This window comes from Eptesicus fuscus, chromosome 3 (genome assembly GCF_027574615.1).
Source record: "Eptesicus fuscus isolate TK198812 chromosome 3, DD_ASM_mEF_20220401, whole genome shotgun sequence".
NCBI classification, from domain to species: Eukaryota; Metazoa; Chordata; class Mammalia; order Chiroptera; family Vespertilionidae; genus Eptesicus; species Eptesicus fuscus.
This window is the reverse complement of record NC_072475.1, coordinates 16,228,310-16,250,361: the sequence shown is the minus strand read 5'-3', so window position 1 is coordinate 16,250,361 and position 22,052 is coordinate 16,228,310. Positions and strand designations below refer to the sequence as shown.

The 22,052-nt window shown below is 37.6% G+C and overlaps 1 protein-coding gene across 1 annotated transcript in view; it reads right to left on the bottom strand.

Annotated features, from left to right (window-relative positions):
- Positions 1 to 22,052, bottom strand: part of TMPRSS15 (transmembrane serine protease 15) — a 105,838-nt gene that overhangs the window by 21,688 nt on the left and 62,098 nt on the right. Inside the window, exons 14-18 of the mRNA XM_054710925.1 lie at positions 20,168 to 20,257; positions 16,653 to 16,778; positions 14,816 to 14,956; positions 8,175 to 8,285; positions 7,221 to 7,353 (exon numbers count right to left, since the gene is read on the bottom strand). Coding sequence (XP_054566900.1) covers positions 7,221 to 7,353; positions 8,175 to 8,285; positions 14,816 to 14,956; positions 16,653 to 16,778; positions 20,168 to 20,257 — 601 coding nt within the window. The remainder of the gene's footprint in view (positions 1 to 7,220; positions 7,354 to 8,174; positions 8,286 to 14,815; positions 14,957 to 16,652; positions 16,779 to 20,167; positions 20,258 to 22,052) is intronic.

Sequence of the window (22,052 nt, the reverse complement as noted above, 5' to 3'; positions counted from 1 at the left end):
TTATATGCATGTATACAAGTCCTTTGGTTGATCTCTCTCCCTTTCCCCCACCCTCCTCTACCTTCCCTCTGAGGTTTGACAGTCTGATCGATGCTTCCCTGTCTCCGGGTCTGTTTATCTAGCATCTATTTATTACACACCTACCATTGGCATTGCCCTATGTTGGGACTGGCGGGTATATATTTACCATAAGCCTATTCCAGATAAAAGAAGACTAGAGACAAAGCCTTAAGAATAAAGAACATAGTAAATAAAGAATGTATTTAAAGAATAAAGAATTTAGTAAATGCTAATTATTCTGCCATGGTATGTTTAAATACTGATCCTTAGGGATGTTTTCACTATCTGGATGAGAAAAATAGAGATTACATATGCATATGAACACACACACACACACACACACATATTATTTTATATTCTGAGATTGTCCTCTCTACATATTTAGTCTCAAATTTTCCATGAGAAAATAAACTGCAGTGAATGGTACAGATATGTTGTTTGGGGTTATTGGGAATAATTAGACAAAACCCTTTTTTAGGAAAAAACAACATAATCACATAATTAATTAAATTTTTGCAGGAAATATTGGTATCAGCAATCCAGGAGTGGTGTATACAGTCTATTAGTTCATGCGAACATTTTCTGGAGTCAGTGCTGGATGTCAGAACTGGGAAATTAATTTGAGACAGACTACCTGCATTTGAAATCCTGCCAAGGTGAACTCATCCTTTTCTAGGCTGAACACAATTTATTCCAGTTTGTATTCACAGTAAACAGAACATAAGTGGCAAAAAAAAAAAAAAAAATTAAAACAACTTATTTTTTATTTTAAGAAATAATGGAGTCCTAGCTGGTTTGGCTCAGTGGATAGAGTGTCGGTCTGCAGACTGAAAGGGTCCCATGTTCGATTCCGGTCAAGGGCACATGCCAGGGTTATGAGCTTGATCCCCAGTAGGGAACGTGTAGGAGGCAACCAATCAATGACTCTCTCTCACATTGTTGTTTCTCTCTCTCCCTCTCCCTTTGTCTCTGAAATCAATAAAAATATATTTAAAAAAAGAAATAATGGAAATAATAAAAATACATTTAAAATGTTCTTGGCAAAATAAAAGGTTAGCAATTTTATGCGGTCATTCTTTGAAAAACAAAATCTCAGAACTAAAAACTTAAACTGTTGAGAGAGAATACGTTATATTAAGTTCTGCGAATATTAAACATGCAACTAAATTCCTGCCTCAATTTCTTTTTCTTGCAAGGAAATTAGTTGTTAATTTTTAGAGAGGCACTCTGTCCAGATTACAACTAGAGTTGGCATATTTTAAATCCTGAAAACCGGTCCAGCTCTGCAGATTCAGATAACTCTATCACATATTTGCATAGCTGCCGGAAATCAGGAGTTTGGTATCACATAGAAAAACCCAGATAGCACTGCCTTTTTGACATGCTAATGCCTCCTGACTACCTACTTCTAAATCTTTATTTCCATTTTTATGGGCTGTGCACCCTCACAGGGCTCCCTGGCTTCAGAGAAACCTTATTCTGTATGAGTAAAAAAAGCACACAGATGCAACTCATTATTATTATTTTTGAGGTTGTACACCGAGTATATAAAAATACTTATACTCAGGGATGAATTCTAGAGAGAGAAAGAAGGCTCCCCCAAGGCGTCCTGCACAGCATTAAATCTGCCTTTCTTCCCAGGCCCTGCTTAGGTTTCGCTCTTTGTCTCGCCCCCAGACTGTTAGCTGTGATAAGCATTCCTCCCTAAAGCAGGAGCTTAGGTAGGGATGTTTGAAGCTTTGGGACACATTAAAGCTAAAAAGAATAACCGATGCTGTGAAAGCAGCAGCCAGGCCCTGGGGCTCATTTCACACTCCCAAAAGGTTTACGTAATGAATGGAGCCAGGTGGGATTAGGCTGAAAAGGATTTTTTAAAGAGAAGAATGGACGTTCCTTTTCAGATTGGAGGGAAAGAATGAGGATTGATTTGGCAGGGCAGAAGGTAAGGGAGAGCATTTTAATAGGCGAGGGATCAGTGAATTAAAAGGATTTAAGGCAAAGGGTGGCGAAGCCTCCCCGTAAGCAGCAGACACATTGCAACTACAATTGCTTGTTCATTTGCCACATTTAGAGCAACACGCCTAGCATTCCCCCAGCACCGTGATAGCTTTTAGCCAACAGGTAAGCTTGGTTCATTTTAGGTTTTCTGACCTCGACTCCTAAAATCCTGTGGCACACAGAAGGAAAGAAATGCCAAGAGAAGAAATGATCTTCACTTCATCCATTTCCTCCTTTGTGCAACCTACTGTTAGGCAGGAAGTTAGACTTGAGCGGCTGGGGTGGGGCCGGCCCTGGCATCCTGAACAGGGGACGGGCCAACATTGCCTTCAGACCGCCTGTCTATGCGGGGCCCAGCAGACCACCAGCGGGCAGGTTCTTCCACCAAGCTCAGAGGAAAAGGACATGACCTCACTGTGACCTTACTAGGATCCTGGACTAATTATCATAAAATTTGCATTTTCCTTTTGACCCCGCCCCCCTGTGGGGTTTTTCTATATGCATTATGGGTAAGGGCATGCCCAGAAGAAAGGTAGTTTCTGTCAATCATCCCTGAATGCAAATGGAAGTCTCCACCCAGAAAATCCCTCTTTGAAGCGCAGGGGTTGGGGCCATGCTCTCTCTCTCTCTCTCTCTCTCTCTCTCTCTCTCTCTCTCGACTGGTCCTCTCTTTTGTAGTGTATCTTCAATAAACCCCATTTTGCTTTACTTGCATTTTCATTGACCTTAAAATCCCTTCTACATCGATGAAAAGAACCGAGGTCCCAGCTGGTCCAATGGGTAACGCTACTGTATGAAGAACAAGCGGGAGATTGATGGGTCAGTCTGTAGCTGCTCTCGGTTATCTTACAGATGGAATGGTTTGGGGAAGGAAACAAACTCGGCATCTCCTACCAAAAATATGGCTGAAGGATGTGATACTGAGGGGAGACTGTCAGAAACAGGATCTATGGACAACACCTTGGACAACTTGGCCTTAATCCGTTGTTGTATATCCTTGATTCACTTTGTTGGGAGTCAGGGTAGGCTGCCCCAAGATATTCTACAAAGGCATACCGACTATTTAGAACTAAAATCACCAGAGAAACAGCAAGAGCAAGAAGAGCTCTCCGACTCTCCTCTGTCCCCCTAAAAGCAGGAAATAAATCTCCATGATAGATGCCCTCCCTTCTGAAGGGCTGAGAGACAACCTTGTCACAAGAGTTATAAAATCCAGAGCTGGAAAGCTTGTGTAAACAAACGCCTTTACTGATTTACTACCCAAGCCCAAACTTCGTTTAGATTCCTCTCTAAGGAATATCCAAACCTGCTTAGATTCCTTTCTAATGAGCACCAACTTGCTTTGTCTTGTCAGTTTCTCACAAATTTATTGTCTAAAAAGTATAGGAAGGTGCTTGGTTTCCTCACTTCTTCAAGCCTCATTTTATGATTTGGGCATCATATTGTGACTCTCCTGTGCACATGTATTAAAATTTTCTCCTGCTAATCCAGCCTTGTGTCAATTTTATTATTTTATAACTAGTCCAGCCAAAAGAACTAAAGGAGGGGAGAGTGGGTGAATTCTCTCCCGCTCTACAACAATTTGTAACATTATTTTCTCAGCTGACATTGGAGTTCATTGTTGAATAACAGGCATACAACACACACCTCCGCATTTACTATGAAGTTTTCTCAGTGCACCTATTTCTTTCAATGTGTTATAAGGACATATATGCAACACTTCCTTTAGAATTTAGTGTCAGGAGAAACCTGTCTTCCCTATGGAACTGGTGGCATGTGTGTTATCTCAGAATTAAAGTCATCTGATTTTTAATGTTTTCCTTTTTTTGCGAGGGTTTCCAGAAATCTCAGACACAAATATTAGTAATTATGCCGACCCTGAATGTTTCACAGATTTGCCTCTTTTTTTCTTGGGCATTATTTTTACCTAACACTCTGTTAATCTTACTACATATGTTTTTCTATAAGTCACTCCCCTTTCTTTTGAAAAGATAATTTTATAGAAAAAGGAAGAGAATGGAAGGAAATAAGAGAGAAAAGGAGGACGAGAGTAAGGAAATAAGGAAGGGAGTGAAAATAAAGAAGAAAAAAATAAGAAAAGAGAAAGAAGAAAAACATTGAAAGAAAGTAGGAAGAAAATATATTAGATTTTATTAGTTTTAATCAAAATTGCTCCTGGTTTCAGAGAAATACAGCATTATTTAAAAGTTGAACAGTTTGAAATACTTTTTTTAGAAGAATAATGACTTCTAGTTTTTAATGGCTTAGCAAGGCAAATCAATTGCATAGTTCATTCACTGGGTAAGCAACAGTGCAGAGTGCTTCACTAAAAACTACAGTTATCACCTTAAAAATCACCACTCAAGTGTTTTGAACATTTATTCTTGCATCAGAATAAAACGCTTTGATCAGAGACATGAAAATGTTGTCCAAGGTACTTTTTAGTTATGCATGCTATAAATGGCAGGGAATGGAAATGTTTCATTTTGAAAAGGGAAGGCTGATGAAATCTGCCTCATACGATTTACTAGAATCTTTGGGGAATTGCGTTTTGTAGCCTATCTGCATAAATAATCGTGAGAGACCACAGTGCCTTTTTAATAAATTGACTGCTAAATTACTTTCCAGGGTACCAAACACATCATTTTAAACTCACTGAGTTGCCAGTCCAGACAAATTCTCATTAAGGCTATAACTTTCTTTCAATTACCAGGGCACTACAGAGACTATTTAATAGGTGCAGGCCCGAAGATTAAAGTCTTTGCAGAGATTACCTGACTCATTTCTGAAGAAAGCGAGTGTCTGACCTTCACCAAAAACATTGCATCAAAGGCAGTGGGATGGACTGCTTGCTTTATACACATTTAAAAAAAATAAAAATCTAGTTCTCTGTCCCTGTCTCCAGATGGAAGGAGTGTGATTCATAGGAAATGAGGTCAGTGAACTAGAGAGGAAAATCTGGCTGGGGAAAACATGCAAATAGACAGTGCACAGTGTGTGGAATTGGCTGTCATTCACTCAGCCCTGGCCATTTTCTAGGAGGCCTTTCCTGACATGCACAAATTGAGCAGGTTCTCCTAGAGCACACTGACTTTATCACATTATATTGTAATGATCTATTTATGTGTCTATCCCTACCACATTTGAAGCAGAAATAATGTCTTATTCATCCATGGGACAGACACAGTATCATTGCTAATGCTTAGATTTCCGATCCGGGAGGAATCAACATGATATATTTATTTTAGCAACTGTTAAAAAGTAATAAAATATATGTTTCCTTTCCAGTACATTCTTTCATGCAATGTAGGGATCTGTACTCTGCTAGCACTCAACAAATGTCATTCAAACTCACTAAAAGAAAATTTCTGTAAATGACTCATCTTAATCCCCTATGTCTTCCAGGAAACTAGTTAAAGATTCGCAAACCACAGTAGAAAAAACTCTTATGTTTTTAATCATATAGGGATGCTTAGAAAGGTGGTGAATTGGAGCACAAGCCCCTGCGTGGTGAAAGCCCATTGTACTTATCCTGCGGATTCATCAGCCATGGAAACGAGGTCAAGGTACCAATCTCCTCAGCCTACTCTTTACTAAGTTCCTGAGTCCGTAAAACGGCTCCTCGGCGTTATTGGCAACTCTAGTAGTGGGAGCAAATGACTTCCTAGGGCCTCACCTGTAGGAACTCACCACTGAACTGAAATCAACATTAAAGTGGGAGCCTGGAATCAATGCCATTTAGCCAGTGCCTTGCTTGAAGTCAGAATAAGAAAAAAACTGTCAATTTGGTATTTGGTTGACTCTTTATCAAAAAACCATCATTTCCCTGTAACTCACCTGCCTTCAAGACTCTATATGTCTCAAAGCCACCCATGTTGAAAGGGTTTTTGTTAGAATACACGGTACAATGTATAGCAAAAAGGATAATACATACAAAGTGCAGGAAGATTCCAACTAATAGGTACAAACCAAACTGATAATTTTTTACATAATGGATGATAACACTCATTTGCTCCCTTTGATAGAGACTGACTTTCTATTGAGCCTGACAACGCTTGAATGAGGCTTGGAGTTGGGAAGTTCCCATTCTAAAGGACCAGCACTTTAGGAGGTAAAGGGAGTTGATAGCTTTCAATCCAATTGTAAAAAGTTACGGAGCATTTCTGACACTCTGACTGGAGCCTCGACACATTTTCTTATTGTAAAATATGTCTATGTGGTTGCTAGGCACTTGATAATAATATACAGTGTAACTCTCCCAGTCTACTGTAGATTAGCCATTATGGGTTGCATGAAGACCTTACCATTATACTGATGGTATTTCTAGTGAAAAATATGTTTTGGGTTAAAAAATAAACATTTGAAAATAAATTTAAAAAATCTGTGTTGTGTAGCATGACGACTATTATATGACTTATTAATCAATTAGAAAGAAGGGCCCCTTATGAGGAAAGCAATCAATTCTATTTTTTATGAATTAGGAAAAGCTGAGATAATTGCCAAATACTGAGGGTATTTGTAGATGTGGACTGAAATTATATCTCTTTGTAACCTTATATATCTTTTAGAACAAATTAGAAAAATCATTCCCCAATTCAGGGCAGAAAAAAATGACATAATTGGACAACTTTTGAGATACTTTTGACATACTTCTTTGGAAAGTCTTAAACTTTTACATATCTTTTCTCATAACAATTACACTGCTATAAATTTTCCAAAACAACAACAACAAGAAAAATATTGTAAACATGTTACAAAGATATAGGAAAAGTATGTTCTCTGCATGCTTGTAATTAGTTATATATATTATGATATAGCATATAATGAAATATTTAATTTCTTTAAAATAATAATCTATAGAATATAGTTAATGATATCAGAAATATGCATGTATAAGTAGGCTATAAAGTAGAACATAATGTATTAGTTTGCATGATTTTATAATCTTTCTATATACTTATATTTATGTCATATTTATTGAAAAGCTATTAATAGTGAAATGTATTTTGAGAATGGGGTAATAAAGATTTTTTCTCCCTTTTGCTTGTGTGTACTTTCTAAATTCATAAATTCCATAAATTTTAAGTATCTTAATAAACCCAGTTTGATACCAATTCAAAAGTCTGAGATTCTCAAAAGGAGAGCTGAGTAGAATTACTTACCCTAGTCCCAGCAGCTGACAAACATCATTTGAAATCTGTGTGGTCCAGTTCTCAGCACAAGCTACATGCCATATGCTCTGGATCCTGAACTGCACCAAACCATTGTTGCTCAGCGTGCCATTGAAGAGACGCACTAAAGAGATTAGACACAGGTCATTTTGACATAAGTTTATACAAGTAAAGGATGGACTCCGAATTAAATGCGCAATGTTCTTATTATTTAGAGTTTAGAGATTGGTTGTAATTTTTCTTAAGAGCATGTTGAAAGGCCCAAGTTGAAAATACTGGTACAAATTTGGTAGACTTCATTTTTCGCCTTATATAACAGTTTTCTCATGGCTAAAATAGAGCTAATTCTTATATGGTAAGATTGTTTTACTGCACTTAGTTATAGTGCATGGCACAGAATAAGTAGCATTCAATATTTGCTTAAAAACAAAAGTAAGACATAGTAAAAGTAGCCATTACTCATGATATTATAAAGATTTGGAGTGGGGCTGACTCACTTAGACTCAATGAATGCAGGAGTAGTAGATTATGAAGAAACAGGAATGAAAGAACCATATCTACGTAAATCAGTTATAAATAAAGATGAGGGTGCCTCTACGTATAGGCAATGCTCAGAGTATAATCTTCAATAGGAGTGGCACTCAAGTGGTGTGGGCTATTGTCTCTCCGTGGTATTTTATGCTTTCTCCCTAAATATGAATTGTCCTCGATTAGTTATTAAGTGTAGTAAATTTAAACAGTAAATAAATAATTGGGGCCTGCATTGTAACTTTCCTCTTACCTAGAGTGGGAACAGAGGTGCTGACATCATTGGGAGATGTCCATATGCCGAAGCATTAAAACATGTCCTAAGAAACACATTCATAATCTTCCTTTCACACTTGTAGAATCCAAATTTAGAGGCTAAAGTGATAAAACGATTTTCCTAAAGTAAAGCATACATACCACAGTGTGCTTCATCGGAGCCATCCTGACAGTGTGGAAGACTGTCACAGAGATTAACCAGTGGAATGCACTCTCCATTCTTACACTGAAAACTGTCTTCCTTGCAGGGCTCTATGGGGAAATAATATTTATTGTATAAGATAAAGCAATGACAAATAGAGGATTGTGGAGTACCCACCCCATTTCTGTCCCTTTAAACAAGCCCCTTTAAGCAGCACATGGTTGAGCCAGCTTTGCTATTGAGTAAGACTATACACATAGTTGCTCAGAACGTCTCAGAAAGAATAGTGTCAAAGCCAGAGACAGGACTTGAGAAGACTGTGGACAGAACCTTAAGCATCTCCTTGGCGTCAGAGCATGGGTCATGACACACCCCTCCCTCACAATCTTTGTGAATCTTTCTTCAATCAATTCCTCCATCCCAAAATGAACATACAAGCAACAACCACTGGAGTGCTACCCAAGCATAGAGAGAACTCTTGGCTTCACCATGAAAATGATACCTCCAACCCTTTATTGTATAGAAATGTGGATGTTGCCTTTTGGTGGGACCAAAGTTGGACCAGGCTGGAAACTCAAAGTGTAGCCAGCTGGGAGAAAATAGTAAAAAGAAAATGGAAACTCTGCAAAGGAATTTGGGGGCTGAACTCCAAACGCAGCGTTAGAGTCATGGAATGTGCTTAGCACATGAAGAGATAGGAGAAGAATGAAGAGATTGGACAGGAAGCAACTAAGTAGTTCTGGAGGCTGGAGGTGGTTTCCAGAGTTTGAGTTGAGCAGAAAGACATCTACTGGAAGGATTCATTGTTTGAAAAGAGTGGGTGCTGCTGTGTCCTGGAATTGTTTGTTTGGTTTTAAGGAGACATCTGTAATCTGACACACAGAGAAGGGTTTACTTCCCTCCAAGTGTTTTTTTTTTTTTTTAATATATTTTTATTGATTTCAGAGAGGAAGGGAGAGGGAGAGAGAGATAGAAACATCAATGATGAGAGAGAATCATTGATCGGCTGCCTCCTGCATGCCCCACACTGGGGATTGAGCCCACAACCCGGGCATGTGCCCTGACTTGGAATCGAACTGTGACCTCCTGGTTCACAGGTGGATGCTCAACCCCTGAGCCACCCGGCTGGGCTCAAAGTGTTTTTGAATTATGGCTTAAGAGGCATAGCTACATGCTGATATCAGGGTCTCTGTGGGGGGCCACGTGGGATTTGGAAGGAAGATGATGCTTGGGTATGGAGGGGCCTAATGCCTCTTTCCCTGCACTGCACATGGACAGGCATAATCAGGAAGCCTGAGCATTTGATAAAAATAAGGAAGAGGGAAACCTGTATTTTAAAAGCTATAAGAGAAAATTAATCATGAACTATTATATTGTTTTCAAGGAGACACAATTTAAGTTAACGTGGTTTCAAAGCTAAATTGTACTAATCTCCATAGACTTTCTCAATTTATGATGACCACATGTAATGGCACTTGAAAAGAATCATTTGTGTTGTTTTAGAATCTAGATTGAAGTCCCAAATCTGAGAGCACCGATTATACTATTACGCTCTAATAAAGAGAGTTACTATAGTTATAGTATACTTACTAAAAAAATGAACCAAAACAAAAAACTGGTCCAGCAACTATCAATACCCATCACCTATTTCAAGCTATTTTAGAAAAATGATTAGAGTTTCTTTTTCTAAAAAATAGTCTACATGTAGTTATTGAGGAGGAGTGCTTTCATGTGGGAGAGGAGAAAATGGTGCCATTCAGCACAGCAAGTGAGGGGTGGTCCAACACAACCGATTCCTCCTCACTGAGCGTTCAATGTATTCATATTAATATACAAATACATTTTACTTGAAGTTGAATGGTGGTTAAACCATGGGCTTACTAATCATATGACCTTGGTTTGATCTGCAATTTAGCCATTTCCTTTTTATTTATTTTTGACCTGGAACAAATAAAATCTTTCTGAGAATCAGTTTCCTTGACTCTCTAATGGAAACAAGTCTTATTTATGTCTTATGTGTATCATGAAAGTAAGTTAAAAAAATAAAATGTATTTAGCATATTAATATGAATACATTGAATACTCAATAAATAACATTCTTAACAACAAAAATAGTAACATTTACAAGTCATCTTTTGCATTGATAATTTTAAGTTAATATTTTTTCTTCCAGATGCCAACTGTATTTCTTTCCCCTCCAGATAACTATAAACAACAAGAAATCATACCTAATCCATTCCTCTGGGTATCTTACAACAATAATTGGAGCTATTTGTATACCTTATTTTCAACTTTGAAAAATTATGCTTTTCAACCCAAATCTAAGTTATCTTAATAAAAGAATATTTTAAGGAAGACATGGCCTGGCTGGTTATTTCTACAAATCTTTGCCCTATGAGAGAAGTAGGTTACATATATCAAATGTAATACTATTAAGGGGGTTCTTGTAAATGTAATTATCAATTTGTTTCTTGAACACATATTTTTTAACCAGATTAGTGAGATAATAAATGGGTGAAGACAACTAAATATTCTACAGGCAAACATTAATATTTTAGTTAACTTTATATTTTATCTTTCTAGTATTACTTCTCCTTTAGAAAATGGAAGGTTTAAAACGTGGTGTACATGTGTTTGTATTTCCATATTCTATTTAAAATCTGTACTTTAATATCAATTATATTTATTTAAAAAGTTGATGGCCTAATTACATATCTATGATCAAATATCTTAATATACTTATAGAATGTTAGTCACCACTAGTTATTTTTAAATTATCTCATTACCTTGTTTTCATAGCTTGTTAACGTCATTATGTAAAATCATTATGTCTCAATGACAGTAATTTAACCATAGATAAACTGATTGATAATTTTACTCTTTTACTAATATAGTCAAGCTTTATTTAATTGGAAAAATATATATTTGTTGAATGGAAGTTTAAATATCTGAATTAAAATATGAATAAAAACATTTGTAAAGATTTGAAAATTGTAATTCCTTTTTGTGCTCTAGTGAAAGATGTTAAAGGTTATATGCTAGGAGTCTAGAAAAATTAACTTGTTTCTGTAAGAGGAATGCATTGAATGAAAAATTGCTGAATGGGGCAAAATGGTCTGTTGTTACTGAACTGACTAGAAGTAATAAATTCTGAGGAGATGTCTAAATAAACTCTTTAAAATTTTCTTTACATGCATGAGTTGGATTCTTATTCTTTTCAACAACATATAGCAGTTCAGCTTCATTAAGAAATCTTTAGTTTGAAAGTTTAATTCTCTGTGGTCTCTGAAATCTTATTTCTGATAGTTTTATACTCATAGTGGCAAGAGAGAGAAAAAATATTGCTAAGAAATGAATTTCCCCATATCCTTTTTATGAAGTCTCCAGTAACCCTGCCTCATTTAGTCAACATATGCTCAGTTTTAGATGACACACAATTGATCTCTAAGGCACATGCCCCACAATCTAGAGAGGGCTCTAAACCTTCAATGTGATCAGCTGCCACTTCCACAGTTGCCTGATAAGTACAGCTAACTTCCAAATGAAGACTCTCGATATCAGAAAAGAGCAATAAGGGGACATTTGAAGGCGACTGATCTTAATAAATATACTTCCTACATTCCAGTTGAATGTAACTGGATATGTTAAAAATAGGATAAAGGAGATACAAAAACATGGTATATAATTGTTTTACATTTCAAATACAGACTTTGGAAGTTGTCCCAAAAATATCTCAGAAGATAAATGAAGCACAAAAATGCTGAACATTTATGATATCCCTTTTACACTCTTCCCAAAATGACCAGCCAAGCAGAGCACCAATATAAACAGATATGTGTGCCCAACCTCTCTTTCCATTACCAGCTTGATTATCTTCCGCTGCCAATTCCCTGTTCCTATAATTGCTTTTCAGTTTTTTTTTGGTGTTAAAAATCTCTCTGGGAGAAGATTGTGCTGATGACAACTCAATCACTCAATTTTCTGCTCCCCAGCAGCATCTGTCCCGTGTCCAGGAGGAATGAGAAAACACATTCCCAGCATACACACCACACAGCGATGGTCATGGAAGACTCTGCTCTAACTTCAATCAAGGGAATTTTCTCTAAATGATTTACTCCCTAAATAACATCATCATAGTAGCTGAAATCTAGCAAAAGGGCAAACAAATATAACCCACCTCCACACCATAAAATCCGGTCTCTATTTTGTATGGGAAGCAATAGTTACGCTCTTTCGGCTTTTATCATGAATAGAAATTGCTTATAATATTTTTCAAAATCCTTGGTGGGATATTTATCTCATTATGAAACTCTGATAAAAACCAGTGACTGTAATATTTTTAATAGAAGAGATTTACTAGTATTGCTGTCTGCCTTTTCACAACTTACTCTTTTTCCACTTCTTTCTTCTCTCCTCACTTAAAATTTAAAATATGGGTTTAAAGACTAACCATTCTCTAAAATTTTGTTTTTAGATGCTTTCTTTGTTGCAGGTGGTGGAATGGCCAATAATCATTTCAATTGTTTGGAGTTCTGAATACATTTTCTCCCTTTTGGTTAGAAATATATTTTTTTATAGTTCAGTTGGTTTTAATGCTCACCTCCATTTCTTTGAAAATATAATACTTCTTTCAAAAGTTCTTTCCATGATATTATTCTTAGAAAATGGTTGGGAGGCTCTCCCCTCCAGTACAATAGGTATTAGGCATTTGCTTGCTCTATTTGAAGATACTTTGCAGAACTGAGCACATAATTCAGTTTCATTCAAATATGAATGTTATTGATGCCTATACATTTTTTATTGCAGCAGTTTCTCCTTAAAGACGTAGAAATACCACTCTACTGTTTTTAAGTATTTATTACGAAATCAGCAACATATAAAGCTTGTCTGACTTTTTACTCAAAGTCTTCCTTTTGAAATTTTAAAATTTAAACAAGAAAGTTACAGCGCTGACCTGCTTATTAATTTTTTACAGCCAACAGTAAGATTTCATGATTTTTATGTCACTTCAATCATATCCAGGATTTATAAAATTTCCCCCCAATATACCTTTCACTGTTAGCTTTGATTGGTTCTTTCCCTTTAGAGATGCCTATTGTTTTCAGATTGTGGCTTTATGTTTTTCCTGCACATCCATTACAGACTCTCACAATTATAGTCGTTTCTATTCAGGGGGAAGATAGATAACATACAGGTCAATTTTCATATTCGCTATAAAGCTGAAAGCATACAGCTTTGTGTGATGCAGTCACAGGTCCAGGCCAGGTGTGAGTGGAGGAACAGGTATTTGCACAGATGGATCTGGGATTGGATAATAGGCCAGATGAGGATCAAAGCTCCCACCCTACCTCTTTTCTAGACATTCTAATTAAAGACAAACTGGCCACGCTCTCCTAGGGAAGGGAAAGATAGATAGAGACAATAACCTGTATTCTGTCTTTCTGATGTATTTGCACCCAGAGAGAACCACAGAGTCGTGGGCAGTAGCATAAGAAAAATCATAGTCCAAGAGGAGCAGCAAGTGAGAAAAAGTTCCCTGTGGATTGTTGAATGCAAAGAGTTATATTATAGATGAATATAAAGATACTAGAGGCCTGGTGCACAAAAAATTTGTGCACTCAGCGTGGGGGTGTCCCCCTCAGCCTGGCCTGCACCCTCTCTCAGTCCAGGACCCCTTGGGAGATGTCCACCTGCTGGCTTAGGCCTGCTCCCTGGGGGGTTGGGCCTAAGCTGGCAATCAGACATCCCTCTGGCAGCCCAAGAGCCCTCAGGGGATGTCCACCTGCCAGCTTGGGCAGTTAGTTGGGCATCTTTAGCGCTGCCGCAGCGGTGGGAGAGGCTCCTGCCACTGCAGCTGTGCTGGCCAGCCATGAACCAGCTTCTGGCTGAGCAGTGCTCCCCCCTGTGGAAGTGCACTGACCATCAGGGGGCAGCTCCTGCATTGAGTGTCTGCCCCCTGGTGGTCAGTGTGCATCATAGCTACCGGTTGTTTCACCGTTAGGGTCAATTTGCATATTACCCTTTTATTATATAAGATAGATGTATCCGTGATGGGCAGGCAGGAAACAATTTTGTTCTTTATGCCCCTGCTAATTATGACATGAATATAATAAAAATAGAAGGTTAGAAGGTTGTGCATACCAGCAAAAATCAGCATCAAATTCCTTCATCCTTCATAGAACTGGCTTTACACTGCTTGTCTCTAAGAAGTTAACGATGTTAATCTTTTAATTGGATGTTGTTGGCATTCAAACAGCTCACTTGCCTGTCTCCCTGCTGTTCTCTAAAAATGCTCTTGGCAAAGGGAATGTGACAGACAGTCCTCCTTCCTCACAGTGCCAACAACCCCATTTGTAACATTTAAAATGGCCCACTTCAGTGAGTAAAATCCACTGACTCTTCACACACCAGCGAAGGGCCAAATAGATTTGTTGAAAAACGATGTGGATTCCTGCTTTGAACATATTCAGGTAGTGGTTAAATAGATGTAAAGGGAGAAAGAAAATCTTTGTTAAGAAGAGGAAAATGAGTGTTTTATAGAATGCAAGCATTGAAACTTATTTAGGCCTTGAAGTCCTATATGCTTTTATCGTTTTGCTCCAAAAGTTACAATGCAACACATAATCCCAAGTGCACTTACCTGGAATACCCAAGCCATAGCCGGTAGTGAAGTTGGCTTTAAACCCCCGTTTCGTCAGTGCATCGTTAGTGATGAAAAGCACAGTCATTCTGTTAGTGGTTGAAAAGACATCCTTTACTGGGCCAGGTCCTGTGTACACAGCTGCTCCAAAGGAAAACAAGAGAATCGGTGAGATGATCTTTTGGGTCTAGAAAGAAATATATCCATTTTCTCAGTTCCATGCAGTGGGTACATTCTTCTACATTCTAGACACTGCTAACTTGGAAGCTAACTTCTCTAATGATCTTTTCCAATATTACTTGAGGTTTCTGTGCCTCTATAATTTAATGACGAATTACTCATAACATTCTATGGCTGATTAGCACCACTACTATTCAAGCTCATGTTATCCCAGAAATATGATTATTTGGGTGCTTCTAAAGACCGTTATGAAACAGTGGAGAATATAGTCTCTCTTAATAACTTCGTCCAAACTTATTTGACATTTTTTTGTGAGTCGAATCATTTACCTAATCTGAAGGGTGGATTAATTAGAAACAGATTATATAAACCTAAATGGTAATTTTCAATAAACCCTGTCATTTGGGGGTTGCATAAACAATGAAATACTCTTTACTAAACATTAAAGGCTTAAGCAAATTAAAAATACATTCATATTATTAAATAATTTATATTTTGGGTCCCTGAAAGCAAGTCTGTTTCAAAAGAACTGTTTGCCTACAAATGTGAAAACTAGGATTCTGAGGTGCTTTAGGAATGATCACTTTTCAATGTTTTTTGTATATACAAGTGGTGAAATGATAAAAAAAAAAAAGATTTTTCTTAGATCATGAGAACACTGAAGTTTTTATTAGAAGGACAACGTGACAAAAATGTTTTTATAAATTGTACATAAGAAAATCACTTGTGAAGTTCCTCAGTTCTTCCCAGCACTGACCTCCTGGCCCCACTGCTTGTTTCATTGCTTATTTGTCCTGCGTGTGGCTCTCAAAAGCCTTTCGCAGGAAGCTCTCAATCTAGAACTTTGTGGGATTTTGCTGAAGAAACCCATGTAATGGGTGCTGGATTAGTATAACTAGGGAGCCCTCGCCACCAATCTGCCTCTTCATTACTGTGGAAAGTGCCCTCTGTAGTCTCCATTCGTTGGTCACATTTTCATGTGATTGCAACCTGATTGCATCGGGCCAGATTTTACAGAAAATCATTTAAATGAGTGCAAAGCACAGTTATAAAACACTTTTACTTGCGAAGTGTGCTGTTCATGCATTCCAGTTGACCCATTATACATTTTTATACTTTTATATATGACTTAGCTAGAGATACACCTTCCTTAAAAATTGGTAGTAGTTCAATAAGATATCAATTATTATATTTGACAGATAGATTTTTACTAGGTTAACATGTATTTTATAATATAAGTACAATAATTTCCTTTAGAATAGTACATTTTCCCCATGTTTATTTAAAAATTACTGATCAATAGATTGTGGGGGAAAACCGACTTTGGTCAAATTTTTAGAAACTTATTAGAAGCATCTAGTAAATTAGAGACAAAGACAATTAAAATAATAATGAATGCAATTTGTTTTTTTAGTTTGATATAAAATAAAATTTGATTTAATAGCTATATTTGGGCACCTGATGTGCACACAATGCATAGAAAACTGCATAAAAAGTGTTCTTAGCTCTTAGTCTCCAAGGTGTAATGTTTATTGTAGGGAATTAACACCTGCTAGTAAGAACTAAAAGCATGATTTCATTTATTGAGAAATGCTCTCTCCATCAGTCCAACGTCTTGAGCCATACAACCGTCACAATATTTAAACTACAGACTTACCTAAGAGCAAGGACTCATTTCCTCCACCATCTCTGATTTCAACTACATCCGCAATATTTTCTAAGTCAAAGTCTTGAAAATGAAGTTGTATGTTCTTTCCCTTTTGTGCATTTAGATTCCAAACACCTTTAAAGTAATAAATAATAACACTTAGCATAGAACATGCTTCTTTTTATTTTTCTTAAAAGCTTAACTCTCTTGAGAATTTCAAATCACTTTCAAAGATTTTCTTTTCTATTTTATGAAAACCAATACTCCAAACTGTTGTTTTTGTCTGTGTATGTGAGGAAATATATTGGTCTAGTGATGAGTATTTATAGTAACGTTTCAGTAAAATTTGAAGTGATTTACTGAAACTGAATTTGTTTTATTTTATATAAAATGGCATACTTCAATCAAAGCTTACAAATAGTATTTTGCTCCTACAATCTACATTTAATAAACATCAAAGGTATTAATATTCTAGTTTCATTATCTTATTTCTCATGATTCATTTTACGGAAAACGGGGTGATTAAAATGCAATTTGTAGGACAAGGAAACTTTGGTATTTCTTTAAGTGATTTTGCCATTATTTAAACATGTTGTTTACTGGTAGTTCATTTTGAACCCCCCCTCCACCCCCCCACACACAAAAGAACGTGACCAGCCTTTGTATCAAGAAACACTCCTTGTTCTTTATTGATTCCTTAAACAATTTATTCTTTAGATTCCGTTCTAGGTCCTTTCCTCATGCTGTATGTGTTCTTATTCACTCGTCAAGAAGATCATTTCATCGACGTAGTAATGACTTTCAGTTTTTATTTTCTGCGCTTTTCTTATGAAGTAGATAAACTATTTATTGTGTATGAATGTATGTACTAGTATCTCAAACTCATACATGTAATAAATAGAATACGGAATTATTTCCTCCCTAAGCTCATTTCTCTTCTTATCCTTTCTATCTCAGTAAATGGCACCACTAATCATTCACTCACAGTTGTCTACACCAGAAACCTCTGCATCTTCCTTGACCTCCTCTCTCCTACCACAGCCAATCAATCACCCAGGCCAGCCAATCCTATCTCCCAAATCCCTTGGTCTCATTTACTTCTGAGTCCCCATTGCCACTCTCTGAGTTTATGTCACTTGTTTTTCATTACCTAATTGGTGATGCTGATGGCTCTCTTCCCTTGCTGTCTATCTCTGATCCTACAAGCCAGATAGATTCATCTAAAATGCAAGCTTGATTTTACCACTATTTTCATGTGAACCATTGGAAGCCTCCCCAGTGCTCTCAGAATGAAATCCTGCTTAACATGGTGCAAGAGTCCTTCCCGCCCCAATTTCATTGTTTACTACTCCTTAATTTTGCTTGAAGTTTCAAGAAAAAAATCATGTCTCCTAACCTCTGAACTTCCCATGTGTTACATACCTTTCATGTCCCTCCATAGCATTCTGCCTTTATCCTTATAACAGTACCCTGGGTATTTTGTAATCCCTGACAATTTATCTGAAACTTCCTCTAGGATGAATTATGTTTGTTTCTTCTTTACGTACTTCAGTGCCTAACAAATAAAGTGCTCAGTATATGTTTGTTGAATAAATCAATACATTTAATAGATTTCTCCAAATTGTTCTTTCAGTGTTCCGCCAGTTTTCAGATTTTTCAAAGCATTACTTTGTACAAGTGATATGTTTAAAAGATGTCTCCAGTGTGAAGTGGAGATGATAATCTCTGGTTCCCCAAACAAGTCACATTAAATTAATGGCTGTTTATTTTTTTAAAATCAGATATCTCCCTAAAATAGTGACTCTATTATTCTATGAAAGTGATACTTATCTCTGGATCATTTGAAGCAAGAGCAGCTGACATTTTCTAACAGCACATTTTTCACTGTCATGGGGCCATTTATTTCACTGGTAGAAGTCTCTGTTTAGATCCATGGTGCTAACCAGGTGTGGCCATGGGAAAAACATGTCTTTTTCTCCCACCAAAGTGGAATCTTTGTAGGAGGAGCTGGGAACTGCATCTTTAACACAATCTCTGCCCAGCTCTAGTGAACTTCTCCATTTAGGAGTAATGATCTATAGATAGAATGTGTGCAGTTTCAGCTAACCCATCTTCTCACTAGACTTAGATTTCTTTTAAGTAACTATTATTGTTATTATTATTATTATTATTATTATTATTATTATTTTACTAAGGATCTAATCACATTACTCTAGCTGCTTTATTGGCTCTAGGCTATAACTACACAAGGTAAGGATGTTACAATTGACTCTTTGCTCTTTATACTTTTCACTGACTTTATTCTATGGAATTGCAACCTTGTTATGTACACCACAGGCATCATATGTATAATCAAAGAGAGTGACTAAGAGAGCGGTATCTGGCCCTGGCTGTAGTGGTTCAGTTGGTTGGGCATTGTGCCGTGTACCAGGGGGTTGCCAGTTCAATTCTCAGTCAAGGGCACATGCCCAGGTTGTGGGCTCCACCCAATCCCTGGTGGGTGTTGTGCAGGAGGCAGCCGTTGATGTTGCACTCTCACATGGATGTTTCTCTCTCTCCCTCTCTCTCTAAAAATAAATAAACTATTCTTTTTCTTTTTAAAGAGAGAGTAGTACCTGGAGTAAGCCTGGTTCTTTCACTTACTGACTTGATTCCCATTTTAAATTTGAGAATTATAATAGTAACTAGAGGCCCAGTGCATGAAAATTCATGCACTGGAGGGGGAGGGGGTTCCTCAGCACAGCCTTACCCCTCTCACAGTCCAGGAGCCCTCAAGGATGGGAGGTGACTCGGCGATCAGGGGAAAGCGATGCCCCCATCACATCTCTGTTGCTGCCACTGCCGGCAGCACAAGCCTCGGCCGGCCCTGGTTACCCGAGCCTCGGGCTGGCCCTGGGTGGCTGAGCAGCCAACATCTGAGGCTTGCCTATGCCTTGGGCCAGCCCTAGGTGGCTGGGCAGCCAATATCCGAGGCTTGCCTGTGCCTCAGGCATTGGCTGGGCAGCTGCCATCTGAGGCTTGCCTGTGCCTCGGGCATCAGTTGAGCAGCGCCATCTGAGGCTTGCCTGTACCTCGAGCCGGCCCTGGGCAGCTGGGGGGCTGAGGGTAGGTCCGACCTCACCATGCGCCTTCCACCCCCCACCCCAGCGGGGCTGAAAGGACTGGGGGACTCTGGCGGGGCTGAGGGGACTGGGCACTGCCATCTTGTGGCTATGGGTGCCACCATCTTTGTGATGGTGTGATGGTCAATTTGCATATTCCTTCTTTATTAGATTGGATAGCACCTGCTTGAAAGAACTGTTGTGAGAAGTGACTGAAAAATTATATTAAGCACTAACACAGCACCTGAAATAATTGCTTAAAATAGCAATTTATTATTGTTATTCTTGTCGTTAACATTATATTAAACAATCTCATAAATGTAGGTGTATCCAGATGTAACACCTTTGTAATCTACTTTGCTGCCTCAAGGGGACACTTTAATAAATACAATTGTTTCCCATGGCCTGGAAAAGATTACTCACAGAAAGCCTGGTTAGGGTAGTTGTTTGGAAAGTTCATAGAAGTAAACGTTGTATTTGGCTCCCACAGTTCAAAAGGTCCTCCACAGTCCACTGGAAAGGAAAACAATGAAAAGTCACTCGTAACGTAATATTAATTTCAGGGGGATAATACTATTTGCTAGAAAATTTCCAATTACATTTCTTGGTTTTGACAGATACATTTTAGAGTACGTGAATGGGAAAATCTTGCAACTTAAGTAAAGGAAAAACACAGGCAAACAGGTCTCTTTACTGAAGAGTGTCATAAAACCTTAAATATTCCATTGTTCTTTGTGGAGAGCATAATAGTGTGTAGCATTTTCCAGAATTATTTGGGCAAGAAAATAGTTTTGCTGAACGTATTTTATAAATAGACTGCATGAGAAAGGTATCAGCCCTCTGCAGTAAAGAAGAAAATGATCATAATGGAACAAATCTCATATCTGCCACTCTCTCATGAGAAGGCTAGTAAATCACTAATCTTGCCATTTTTATTTTTTCTATTTTTTTTTTGGGGGGGGAGGGCATGTAGAGAGGAAGTCTCACCATCCTGTTTGAGACATTTGACTGTCAGAAAAGGGAGATAAACTGAAACTCCACTTGCTTAATAATTGCCATAAAGTGGTCTGTTACCCAACCACTGTCCAGGAGACAAGTTAGGACTGGGCTTTAATGCAAATTTATTAGCAAAAGGGAGCACAGATTTCCATTTAAAAGTATGATGCTTTATGTAGGTAGATTAAATTTATAATTCTTCGCATACTTATATTGTCATCTTCTTGCTTATTAGAAGAAAATTCTCATGTAAAAATTCATAAACTACTGTTAGTATCCCAATTCTTATTTTTATTATCATGCTACATTTATGATCCAAAGAATAAGAGTAACCTAACTTGAAAAATATGGAAAACTAGGATAAGTATATATTTTTCCTATCATTAAAGCAGGCTCTCCACTGGAATTATTCACTCACAATAAAATAGAAATCAGATTATAGGAAGGATGATTAAACATCTCTACACCTATGGCAATGCCTCAGTCATTCCCTCTTCTTTCATCCATCTTTTATATATCATCTGTCTTATTTACGCAGATCCTTGGGAAGTCATGTGCATCTTCCAAATGTGTCTGTAATAAGCCTCTTAGATTTGGGTTCATGATGTACCTGATGGGACAGAGAGGCAGTGGCTGTGGCTTGAAAGTAGCATCATTGCCAACCTATTGAAGCATAGTAACCTCCACCTTGTATAAAAAAACCTGCTGTTTGAATTCTCTGCTATTGTTAGATAGTCCCTAGTCCTGTAAACTCTCTCATTATAAACTCTGTCATTTTATGACAGTCTGTTATTCTGTAAAATGACTTTGTTTTTTAGTTCAAATAATAGAAAAATATAAACTTAACCCTCTGACCTTGCAAGCTAGCCATCTAATGTAATAGACTACTGATAATAATTCCAAGTACTAACTCATTATGTATTCAAGGTTACAAACTAACTGTAACAAGAACCTACACAGAGGTCTTTGCGAAATCTGCAAACAAAGAAGCTCAAAAGGTATAAATACGAGACACTTCCTCCATGTCGGGGCTCAGAGATTTGGCAGAGACACCTCCCTCTGGGCCACACGCTATAAACGACTCCTAATTAATTGGCTCATTAAGGCGTCTTGTGTCTCATTCGATGACTTACCATACAACACTATCATGTTCTGCTGGGTGGCAGGTCCTGGTCTACCTTCCATACCCTCCTGGGCCAGGCTTGTCTGAACCCAGATGAGCTTAGTAAGAATAATAAAACCTCTTACAAAAACTTATCTTTTGCAAAATGTTTCCATAAACATTGTCTCATTTGGGGAAAGAACATGGGTA